This window comes from Bacillus rossius, chromosome 1, assembly GCF_032445375.1.
Source record: "Bacillus rossius redtenbacheri isolate Brsri chromosome 1, Brsri_v3, whole genome shotgun sequence".
Classification (NCBI taxonomy): Eukaryota; Metazoa; Arthropoda; class Insecta; order Phasmatodea; family Bacillidae; genus Bacillus; species Bacillus rossius.
The window spans coordinates 38,492,374-38,505,827 of NC_086330.1; the positions used below are offsets into that span (position 1 = coordinate 38,492,374).

The 13,454-nt window shown below is 32.9% G+C and overlaps 1 protein-coding gene across 1 annotated transcript in view; it reads left to right on the plus strand.

Moving 5' to 3' along the window:
- Positions 1-12,628, plus strand: part of LOC134534983 (uridine-cytidine kinase) — a 52,943-nt gene extending 40,315 nt beyond the window's left edge. The window contains exon 7 of the mRNA XM_063373781.1: positions 11,896-12,628. Within this exon, the coding sequence (XP_063229851.1) occupies positions 11,896-12,041 (146 nt within the window). The 3' untranslated portion in view covers positions 12,042-12,628. The remainder of the gene's footprint in view (positions 1-11,895) is intronic.
- The last annotated feature ends 826 nt before the right edge of the window (positions 12,629-13,454 follow it).

Below are 13,454 nucleotides of genomic sequence, written 5' to 3' on the forward strand. Positions count from 1 at the left end.
TACATCCACCTGTATTTAACAGTTATCCAGCCTCTTCAGAGTTAAATAGGAATTGTGTTGTAATGAATGTTTTGTGAAATTGGTGTTTTTTAATAATTCATATCTGATTTTTTTTATTTTTAACAATTGTGAACAGTATTTTTATTATTTCTTTTGTTTGTTTTGTTACCAACTAAGCACTATAATCACTTTTAAAGTTTATTTATAGCAGGGTTGAGATTGTACTAATTACTTGGAAATTAATGCATTTTCAGAGCAACGTAAAATTATATTTTGTTTGTAGCTATATAAGCAGTTACTATATAAAATTCACAAAGTATTATTTAATTATTTTGATATGAATTGTCTTAAATAGTTTTTGATACTTTTATTTACTAAATAATTAATTTTTTTTGTCTCTTAAATTTTAATTTTGAAATTTTTTTTATATATATTTTTATGTCAGTTTATAAACAGTTTGGATGTACAAAATAAAAATAAACTTCTTGTGAAGTAAAAATTTGTTTTATTTATAGTTGCACAGTGTAAAAATTATTTTGTGACCTCAAAAGTTCACTGCGGATAGGACTTTCTACTTTCCATGTCAGCAGCTTTCAAAAATATTTATTTTCACTATTTGTATCTTTGATTTAACTAAAAAAATTTAACAAAGTTAGAGTACATTAAATGCAAAAAATATCAAAAATCTAGAGCCTGAATAAAATTTTACTAGTAAATTTACTTGTTGAATCTTATTTTTTATTTTATGTTTCATGTTTGGCCATATTTATATCTTGGCTATTCCTAAAGCATATAAGGCACATCATATAGGTGATGTTAGAATTCTTGTCTATAGATGAATTGTTAACCTACAATAATGTGGAAATCACAATGGTGCATTCAGGCACGACATGACGTGTTTAAAATATCAAGAAAAAAAATCACTAATGGGAACACGCAATTTAAAATGACTAAGTAATTCTTAATTATTTTTGTCCCAGAGTACACACACAAACAAAAACTGCTAACAAATTTGCATAGCTTTTTAAATAATGTAAATGTTTGAAAAATGCTAATCTACTTTTAACATTTCTTTAAAAAAAAAAAAAAAAGGGGGGGGGGGGGGAAGTTGTCTGTAAAGTCAGTTTACGGACGATAATTTTACGTTATAACATCATAAGAAAACATTGATGAAAAATTGCATACAAACCACATTAACTTTTCACTTCACTTTATAAACAGTTGACAAAACAGTTCACGTGTAGGTTGTGTGCTGCCGCGTCTCTCTTCTACTCTGACACATCGGCCGATGGAGTGGAAGAGGGATAGATGCGTGACAAGCCGAACGCTTAGGCCGATTGTGCCTCTCTATCGCTTGTTCCGCGCTCTCACTTGCACGCTCGGCTCAGGCGGAACGTGACAATGAGTCATGCTTTTTCATGCGTGCAGCTGGCGTTCATCGATTTATAAGACGTTATCACGTCAAAAAAATTCATAAGTATAAAATCAACCCCTGTAAGATTGAGTAATAATTTTGTATCCACAGCAATTAATGGAGAGATCATCTATGGATACAAACTTGAATTTTAAAACAAATTAAATTTAGGACCTATTTAATTTCAAGCACAATCTATTGAGGGAGGGATGACGTATATCAAAGTATACTACAAAAAGAAAAAAAAAGAACTAAAAATTATAATATACATATTGACATGAACTTGGCACCTTAAATTACTTTTATTTATTTTTATGATATGCTGTGTGGGCTAACAGTCACAGTGACTGCTTTTCAAATCATTGTGAGAATTATTGGCAAATCCAGCAAATAGCCTTGCATCTTTGCAGTTAATCATAACTTCAGTAAAAAATAAAAAATAGAAATAAGGCATGTCAATACAGTGCAGCAGTGAAGTACCATTGCATCAGTGCTACAAAAGCATATGAAAGCTGCAGTTAGAATCCTATCTTCCATCATGTACCAAGCAACATTAAATATATAATAGTGCACTAAAGCAATGCTCAACACAGGAACTTAAGGTAATAACCCTTAAGAATTTGCCTACAGTGAAATTCAGTTAAAAATACACAAATGACTAGGAAAACTATTGCCACTAGGATAAAAACATAATGTGGCTTTGCCAGTCAAACCAAGCTCAGGTCAAAGCCCAGAAAGGAGACCTCAGAACACAAGTAAAACAAAATACAGTACATATTGAAAAATCATAAAAAGGTTTGAAAACTTTTACTATGCTGTATTAAAGAAATTTTAGACATTCAAGAGGAAAAGCATGATCAAAAATCAATCTTGCATAGCTTGCTACCTCAAAATAAAAGAGGGCACTGACGTAGAAGTGAGTTTTGTGTCGAAGACTGAAAATAAAAAAAGGCTAAAGTTCTCTCCATCTGGATGGTCATGCCTGTGCATAGATTGCTCGCATACCAAAGAAGTGATGCAGAGATTAGGGAAAGGTGTGAACACAAATCAAAGAGTACTAATTACAATGTATAATTTCAGCAGAGGCATCAAACGAGCTAATTCATATTACTTTGGCGAATTTCGTCATTTCAGTACCACAGCACTCGTAATATGATGGAATTACAAACACTTTCTAATCATTAAGGCGATTGGTGCATGGAAAATATTACGACAAAACTAATTTAACTGTACATATTTATTTTTGATGCTTCTTTTTAAGACATAATATACCTAAGATATTTTTAATAAACTTTTTTTTACGAAGTTATGTCATTTTAAATGCATTTATTTGTATTCCAAGCCAGAATTATTTAGAAAACACATAATTATGTTAAACTTAAGTATAGTTCAAGAAACGAGTGTACGAATAGGTTTCCGCACCTATAAAAGTAAGAAAAAAAAATTTCATCTTCAAAATTACAGTTTAATATTGACAATTTCCATTGATCACTGCTGGACTACTTCAGGAGCGATTTAAAGAATAAATTTAAATGAAAATGAAAACATAATTGGCAGAACACTATTGAGTTATGTATATATTTTCATATCCTTTTGTTTTTGATATGATCCGACTCAAAACACGCCCTCTGGAGTGACAGTTCTAGTGCTGCGTGTAAAACTCTCGCCGCCGGGAAGAATGTCCCCGCGACGTGGCACTGAGGGGCGGCGCTTGTCGGAACCAGGTAGTCCGGCAGAGCTCCGGCCGGCTGGCCGCAACCTGCGGGAGGGGAGGGGGAAGAATGGTGTGTAGAGGGAGGACGAGACAGGAGGCCGAAGAAACGAAGGATCTGTCAAGGTCGCGCTTCATAGTGGAGTCTATCTTCGCTCAAGCAAGGAAATTGTCTCTGTAGAGAAAAATTCGTACAGCGAAATTCTTTTTAGCGGTTATGTTTTGACTTGAAGTTGAATATTGACAAGGTGATTATTCTTTGTGGTGGTTGTTTACACATATGAAAAAAAATTTACCATCCAGATTAATATGTTTTGACAGCATAGAACATCAATTGTGTATTCCGGTTAGTTAGGGTATGCTATGTGCACACTAGAATGACATATCTAAATTTAACCAAAAAATAGATTTTATTTTTATTAAAATTTATTTAGAACATCAAATCAACACTAGGCTATTCCAGTTATATGAAATTTAAAAAAATTGGAAATGTTAGCTGGCGATGCCAGAATGTCGGGCACACTAATTAAAAATGTCCTATTGTAATATTACATTGCACAGAACACTGAAACCCTAATACTTCAAGTGTTTGTTTACAGTTTTATTATTCTGTGCTACGTTATTTAAATTTATATGTTTAATTTATTTTGGGTTTTGAACTATATTTCTGATATTGTTACAGACGTTTAGGATTTCTCTATGTAATTATTAAGTAATTGCGGCTTTTGGAATTACGTTTTTCACGGCCAGAAATTGCCCGAGGTTTCGGCGGAACTTTCAAAAAGTGCCTCGAGCCTATTGTTGTAAAAGTTACGCTACTAAAAAGAAGCTTGGTTTTGGCCGTTTTGGTGCTTGCAGCTCCGCATCAGTACGTTCCTGACGCGGGCCTACCATAAGTTATGTTACGTGTGCGGTAATAATAGTATGTATAAAAGGTTATCATCAGACTGCTGATTGTATGTTAAGTTGCGAACGGGAATACGCGATTTTAACGTTATTAACGTCAGAAGATATCATTAGTCCAGGTATGGCCATTTTGTTATTACTCTATCACTAACGCTGTACTGACGCCCTGAAATTTTTAACATTGTCGATTGATATTATGACTTTGTTGATGTTGCTGGGATAAACTAAAACCAGGCGCTATTAAATATTATATTTACTAAATTAATTAGCATATCAGTATTATTAATGGCACGATCATATGAACATACAATGCACAACTATCTTAGTGGTCTTGAGTCTATAGGTGTTATGTTTTATCGGACAATTGATTTAATTTATGAGTTAGTGAATTTTTCGAACCGTAAATCCATTTTTTAACTCTACGTGAAACATTGACATTTGCGAAGTCGTGCCCATGTACCTGGCAACGATAGTTAAAATAAATCGGAGTGATATTTTGGTCAAATGGAATTACTGTATTGAGGGATACGTGTTATTTGTTTATTCGTGTGTAAGTAATAAATCAGTCTTAAAATCAGTTAATTATTTTGTCTTCCTATTTCGTATTCTAATTGAGATAAATATCAGATAAGCATGTGTTACTTGTATCACGACATCAAGGTATTATTTATCAGTAATTAATATTTTATTTAATTTTTTTTGTTAACTAATGTGCATAGGGCAGTGCACTAGACATCACTACCTGTGTGTAGTGTTGCGTTACACTTTTTAACGCATTAGAGTTCACATAAAATGATAAATCCAAAATTTCGTTTAAAAATATTAATATCAGCAATCAATTTAATTAATGTCCAGTATAACTCAGTCAGTAAAACACTCGGAAATATGTATAGGACCTGTTAACCTAAATATTTGTTAACAGTTAAACTGAACTAATATGTGTTAGAGTGTTTTTATTTCTCCATATATTAGAAGTATGGGACATCAAAATACGCATCTGTCGCCCATTGACTTTAAATACAGAATTATAAACTACATATTGTGAAAACATTCTGCAGCAGTTTTTGCTGAACGGAAAAACACGGATGAGAAGACAGACGAAATGTGTTTGGTAAGTGATTTTTTGTCAAATGAAATGGAACAGGGCAGTGCTTATCAGAATGAAAGTACAGAACTACTTTTGTGCAAGGAAATGTATTTTACAAAGACATTTCAAGAGAAATCACCTTTAAATGAAATAGATCTTGCTGACATGGAAGAAATAGACTTAGATTTAGAGGCCAGGCCCCTTTCAAGTGACTAAATTTCTCTTGAAGGGCTGAAATATGTTTCTGGCTATATAGCTCACCGTTTCAGAAATAAATATCCCGACCTTGGCACAACGGATTTCAATTCGGAGGACGATAGCTGGATATATGTACAATAAAAGGGTAACTTAAAATGTCCCACTAATGAATTTTTTGAATTAATAAAGATCGCTGAAATGTGTTTTGATAATGTTCATGGCAACAATTTGTGCAAAAAAGAGCGGATTTTTGAATCACTGACTAAAATTATTTGCGGAACTACTGAAAATAAATATCCAGAAGAAGTTATATACTGTTTTGTCAGGACAAGAACGTATATGCGTATCAAGTATTTGAACATGAAATATTTTAACGAACAAGACCAAAAACGCAAAGAAAGAAATAAGATGAGGAAAACTACCCTCTAAGATTTTTCAGTGTGATAGTGTCCACTTTCCTTCACCATAATATGTATGTTCATAATTTATTTACGATGTTTATTAACTACTATATTTAAGAAAAGCATTTATTGTGAATATCGCAGCAATTATGTAGGGCTTAAGGTATTTATTGTATTCCAAATATTGAGTATGTCATTTTTATTGCCTTTATTAAAAATAATATATACGTTAACAATGTAACAAAATTGCGATATTTTTATATTGCTATTGCAATTTCGTTTCTTGTAAACATTATTGTAGATTTTTTCATATTGAAATTAAATTTGCTATAGGGTTGTTTGTATTTTAATTTTACAGTTATAAGATTTTTTATATGTTGTTTACTGTTTACAAACATTTGAAAAATATTTCCTTAACCATATTTCCATTTACATGGCAATAGTTTTGTTAGCTTTTCGGGTAACTCTTCTACATGGATGATAAGATGGTGCGACATCTAAAACATATCACACCACCTTTACATAACTATTAAACTAATAGGTGTTTTCTTTACATAATATTAAAGCACAATGTTGTCTTGTGGCGTAGGTGATTTAGAATTTCCATTTATCTAGAAAAATGCGCTTTCAGAATGTTTTTTAACACACAGTGTTTCGGAAGGTTTTTGAAGAAAAAAATTGACTACCCATTTTATTTTTTTGCAGCTGAATTCGGGCACGTGCATGAAGTATAATTAATCCGTAGGAAGCGCAATGGTTTAAAGTATTGATCTTGAAGATTTGAAAAGATTTATTGAAATAGTGTGAGAGAACAAGCGAGTTGAGTGAGAAGATGTGCGGGAGTGGAGAGGTTAGCTCTCAGCCACATGTGCGCAGTTACGGACAAAAAAAAATAATCCATTCCGCCTCCCCATGGCGAAGGATGAGTGAAAGAGAAACCTGCTAAACCTTCCCCTCCTCCGCGCACGATAGAACCGTATCGGCTGTGTGTTAGAGGGAGAGCGAGATACAATTTCGAGGTTTTGTTAGTTACCGCTAGATGGCAGGCCGCAGAGCGACCATCAGCAACACCCTTCCCGTATGAAGGCCATCTTGCCACTGACGAGCTGGAACTAAGCTCCTGACCTCCCTACATAGTAATGGTCACCCACATAGGCATCTAGACTCTTTAGTGGTCATATGATACAAAATTCATTGTTTTCGGGCCTGTGACCGTTTTTTACCGTGCACCAATCGCCTTAAACATGTTGCCCCTAAATATGTTGTGCTGACATCACAGTAGTAGTCTCAACAGTAGGTAAGAAAATTATCTTTTTCATTTAACATACATTCTTTTCACGAGACAACAAGAACAGTTAATTCAGAAAAATAACACTCCAGATGACATGACAATACACACAATAAAAATAATTCTTATATAAGAATAAAATGATTAACGAGAAAATTAATGTCATTGTGGTAAAACCGTGGGGTGCTTTGTACTACATTTTTACACTAACTCTGCATTTCGGAATAGAACTGGTAAGAAATTATAACAATTCTTATCGAGCACCCCACGCTTTTCCACAATGACAATTTTCTTGTTAATCATTTTATTCTTATATTAAGAATTAGTTTTTACTTTTTAGTTCAATTAACTATAAAAGTGTTTTTTTTTTTTTTAGTTTTTTAAACTATAATTTATTAGTGTTGTAGTTTTTTTCTTCTTAATCTTTATGTTAATCATTTCACATCCCATTATTTTCCCCACGAGTAATGGACAATGAAACAGTTGGATAGGTGTGCCTGGTTCCCTTCAGGTTGACGCTAGCGACATGACATTTTTAGTCACCCTCTTGTCGGTACATTATTTTTTGTCGCTACATCCCCGTGCTGGGAGTGGGTAATTTGCATGCCTGCTGTCTTCCTTGGATGTGGTAGCAGTTTCTCAGGCACCCTCTCCGGAAGGAAATCGTTAATCCTGATGATCCTGATCAGGAAAATGGAACAAAATTATTAAATTATTATTTTGTAATTGGTCCTTGACAAGTGTGCAAAATTTCGAATTAATCTGACCTTTCAAAGTGGATAAAAATTGAGTTCAAAGATTCCGTTAACAAACATACATACATACATACATGTGAAGCTAATAAAAGCGTGTTAAATATCCACTGATGAGAATGAACATATAATCTGGACGACACAATGATAGCATTGACAAACACTGTTGGGTATTTGGAAATACTGTCTATGACAACACATTTGCGACATTTATGGAACTGGAATTTGCACCTGGTATCAGGCACAAACAAACTGATTGGAACCCTGGAAAACAGGGGTTTGTGTGTGTTTGGACTCTTCCTTTTTCTTATGGCCAATGGCAAACACACTAATTGGCAGTATATCTGTGAGATTACGAAACATCAGAATTTTGGGGCTGTTTCTGTACCTATGTCTGTGCATATTTCACCAAAAAAAATAATGAGAGAAAGATTGTAATGTCAGAGAAGGAGCTTTAGTATTGGGGCAGGATACTCATATGTAAACAGTACACTGCTATAAGATAAAGAAAGAAGTTAATAAGCATATATCTTGAGCAGTTGAGTGGACCAGAACAAACCTGTGAACTTCTTGCACCATATAATTAAAACCATTGAAGATTTGTTCACCTACCTTAACTACCACTCCCTAACGTTTTTTTTTTTTTTTTTTTCTTTCTAACTTTTGCAGCAAATATTCCCATTTTGAATTAATAATCTTTTCTATGCATAATTTTTGACTACTTTGTACCATAAGTTTATTAGTGTTTGTTATGTATGGTTCTCTACTAAGATTAAATTAAAGTAGAATAAAAACTATAGGAAGTGTACTGCCTTTACTTACACTAAATGAACATTATTTGAAATTTGCACATAAATTTTAAAACTTTAAAAAACCTTTCTGTAAGAGCATTTTTTTTATTGTGTGTGTCCACTTAAGAACAAAAATTTTTTGCACACAAAAAAATGGTAAGTAAAATTACTCAACAAACATTCCATGAATGTAAGAACATTTTTTTTGTTCCTTTATTTTCGAATGACTACTCACAACATTAACAGTAGTAAAACACGTGGTGTGATGACTTTTATGGATAAAACTGCAATGTTAGATATTAATTTTATATCCATTTTTTCATCATTTAGAATTTGGTGTTAACTTTCTCAGATTAGGACATGATAATATATGACACACACAGGTTACCAATCTTGCTATGGGTTCCCGTTATTTTTTTAGGTAACAAGCCCTTGTGGCCTATAGCAGCTCGAAAGTTTTGAGATTTTGATATCAATTATTACACAGTCTCCTAACAGTTTTAAAGTTGAACTATTGGCTCCATTAAGGGGCCCGCCTACCTGGTCACACACACGGTGTGCAGAGCTTCAGGAAAAACAACGCGATTTCAAAACTACTCAAGATATCCGAGTGGGGTATGTTTATGAAAAGCATTTAAGAGTTCACTGAGGCCCGAAAAGTACTTTTAATTATGGATCATGTTTTTAAACTGTATTTCTAGAAGAGTTAAAATGGCTAAAACGCATGTTTTCAGAGTAATTTTTAGGTGTAAAACAAGTGGTACAGATTCTTGAAAGCACTTAAGGGACTTGCATTACACCTTTATCTTAATTTCCCCGTAATATAAAAATACGGTCACCGCATAAATTTCACAGTTATCATGTGACGACGAGAAGACTGCGCGCCAGTTCAGAGCCTTGAGCTTAGAGGCGATACCACGCTAGAAATACCATCGAGCGTCGAGCTTATCATTCCGCCTCATACACCCCTGACGAGGCGGGCCCCTTAAAGTCATGAAAAATGTACAATAAATCTCTGATCATTTGTAAAAATCCTCAGATATCTTCAGGTTTCTTCTCACTGTGTTCTGTATAATTGTGGAATAACCTATTTGTTGTCTAGTAAAGTTTTTTTTTAAAATTTAGTACATCGAAAAACCCTGGCCAGAAAAAAACTCAACTATCAAAATACAAACAAATTATGTCAGGTCTTATGTAAATTTCTTTTGTATTCAACTTACGAACATAATTCATTGTTACATCTTTCGATACTAAATGAAAACAGCAAGGAAAATGTACCACAGGATCAAGGGGTAGATTTGTATTTGTGATTAGGAACGTTTACTGTTTGTTGTTGTTCTGTTTTGTTGTTCATGTTATTAACATTCTATTTGCTGTCCCATTAACTGTATCTCTATTCACATCATCTCTATGTATATTTATTTATCAATTTGTATGTATATATGTATGTTGTGCTTACTCAAAAAGTCTTCCAAACTGTTGGTAGGCATATCACAAACAAATAAATAAGTTGCACAAGAAGTGTTAGTCACGGATACTTAACCTCACTCTTTACAAATAGCAGTAGTTCATGCATACATTTGGCAACAAAATTTGCAATTAGCTAAACATTGACAGGAATAGTCCGTAAAAGACAATTCTATATTCAAGTACTGAATAATCTAATCACCACATAACCATAGTTACTTAATGATTTCGCCACCAGTGTGTGCTAAGGTTCAATCACACCTGACCGTTGAACTTATTTTTTTGCCAATTAGGAAGAAATATTTGGATTCAGAGGCTGTGGAAGAATTATTTTGCTTCTAATATTTTTTTTTATTTTGCACATGAGTTTTAATAATTTCATAATATAAAAATGGTTAATTATTTATAAGCTATGTTTTCTATTAAACAATTATTTAATGACTTTTATAAACTTAAAAGGCAAATTATTATGTCAGTTCTAGCATGTACTGAAAGCAAGAAATTATGTTGTATTCAATTTTGGATTAACGTATGTAGTCTTTGTCTTCAAATATTTTTTAGTAAATCACTCAATTAAATCAATAAAAATTAAGTTTTCCCCAAACCGTGAAAACTTAGGTTTCTATAGTTTTTGGAAGACTTAAATTTTATTGATTTAATGAATGATGTACTAAAACCAAAGAGTTTAAAGACAAAGGTTACATATGAACTGTTAATCCAAAACTGTCTACTTAAATGATTTCATGTTTTCAGTACATGTTAGGACTGACATAAAAATTTGCCTTTAAGTTAATAAAAACTACTCAATAAAGACTTGTTTAGTAGAAAAACCTTTTAAAAACAATTAAATATCAATATATTATGAATTTACTAAAAAAAAAAATGTGCAAAAGCCACTAAAGATTAGAGGCATAAATTTAAGATACTATCCTATTTTAATGTATGAATTACTTATTTGTAGAAATGCAAAAATTAACTTTGTGCTCACTCATATATTTTAAATTTTTTTTTATAAATGTTAAATAACACAAAGCATATATTGAGCAACAAAGCATAACACACAATGGTTACATAGTGAAACATGAAAGAATAACTTTATATGTATATATATATACACACACAGATATATATATATATACATATACATATATACATATACATGAGCGAGTCTTTCAGTATTTGCCAAAGATGTGTAATAACTAACCCGGTAATGAGTAAATTTTGTGTTCTCACGTTACAAATATGAAACCAGAAACAAAATTTAACGTAGAATTCTTTAAAATAATGCAGTGTGTGATAAATATAAGCAAATTGTGGTTTAAACTAAATTTACACGAATGACACTAAGTTTCCACACTGATTATTAGAATTTGCTGCCGGAGCAGCTATGTTGATTATCGAATCATTCAATTTGTAGAGTGAAATTTTAAAAATATAATGAAACTGCTCCGATAAAAGAAAAAGACTTGAGAAAATACTAAACCTCGGCTTTTGACCTGATTTTCGACAATTTAATTAAAAAAAAACTGCCTATCTTCTAAGATTAATTTTAAAAACTTAATACTATAAAGTTTCCCTTTGGCTTTGTGAACTTTGGTTTGCGCCATCCGCCACAGATGGCAGCACCGTGGTTACATATTTCCGTTCCACGCGTCTACAGTTTCATTACTCCTACCGAATTGCTGTATACTGAGAGCTAATATGTTGCACATCAAAAATAAATCAAAATGACAAAATGACGATGCAACAACCCACCATGCTTAGCAAGCCTCCTGAATTTACTCCCAATGATAAGCGATTGCTAACTTTAGCATTTCTGCAAAAAAGAACCACGTTTGGTCACACAGCTTCAACGCCGGCGCTTGTTCTGTGTGTTTCAGTTGCGATAGAGCTGATCGTGCAGCACATCCAAGACTTCCTCAGCAACAGGCTGCAGGAGAGCTCAATCCCTTCGCCTGCAGCGTCGCCCGTGCATGCGCCCCACCGCATCAACCACGCCGACACCCAGTTCACCCGACCTCACTAGCCGCTCGCTTGCACAACGAAACTGCACCTCATACCTTAGTGGGCCTCTCGAAATAATGTAACACTTTGGAGATGCCCAGCAATACATACTTCACAAGGCTTTTTTTTATACCATCCTGCCTCTTGAGAACTATAAGCTTAATATTTTAAACCTTGTAAACTATCTAAAACTTTACATTTTATTGTTTTTTTGTAATGAATTGTCTTTTTAAATTGCTTTTATTGGTTATAAAAATTTTAAAGCTTGAGAAATATTTAACCACAGTTAGATGTTACTTCTTGCCAATGCAGTACAAAATAATTAGTTGTGTAGTGAAGTCTTTAAGCATGCTCATGTATATTATAGCCATATTTTAACATACGAAAAGCAATAAATGTGTATAATTGTTATTCATCTGTTCAAAATGTAAAATTGTGAATTTTTTTTAATTTAATAGCTCAAACAATAGTAACTATTTAATGTTCCTCAATTTATACACAAGTTTTATTTGTGAAATTTCTTTCAGTGATATTATATTTTAATGTTGAATTTGCTTCAGAGTTTATAAATGTTGTAACAATACAGTAAATAAATTGTTTTTAGGATTACGCTTGCATTACAGTTATTTTTTTTTTGTGTACAATTGTTGTTACCTGAATACTAATAGACACAAAGATTCATAAACAAGTTCATATTAGTTTTCCGTAGTGAGACAGGGACCAAATCAGATTACAGGTACGAGCACATTCTAAAGAAACACAAGTTGAAAATAACAGCAGTTAATGTCTACACGAGGCCAGCAAACAGGTCCCTGACGAAGGTCTGGCGTGGGTGTAGTCCCAAACCGCCTGGCAATAATAACCGACTTTCCCGTCAGCACACATGTTTCCTTTTGAGTCTGCAAACAGTCGTTCATAGTTTTGTAATATTTCTTGTTTATCGTTCAAAGGAACACGCCTGCTAATTTCAAATTTAACGTTCTAATAGTAAACGTTTTCACTACTAAAGGTTTTCTCGCAAACAGTGAAACCAGGTGTGTCGCATGCAGCACGCTAAGCCAATAAGCAGTCATGTTTTTGCCTATTTGTATAAAAAAAAAAATCATTTTGATACTCCCTCTCCTCTATATATATGTATTGAAAGAATTGTTACTACTAATTATGAAACTTATGTAACTGAGAAGCAATATAGACAGACTCGTGTTCAACTTGAAATCATTATCACAAACATGAAAGTAACACAGTTGTAAATTAAATATGACACATACATAGTTTATTTAATTATAGCTGTACATGAATCAGAACTTGAAAGAAAATTATAACCCAATGTTTTGGCCCAATGGATGCTCACTATGAATATTCCATATTACTCATTAAATTTATAGTGCAATAAATCAATAAAATATATTCATAAGTTACTAACATTAAACATGTT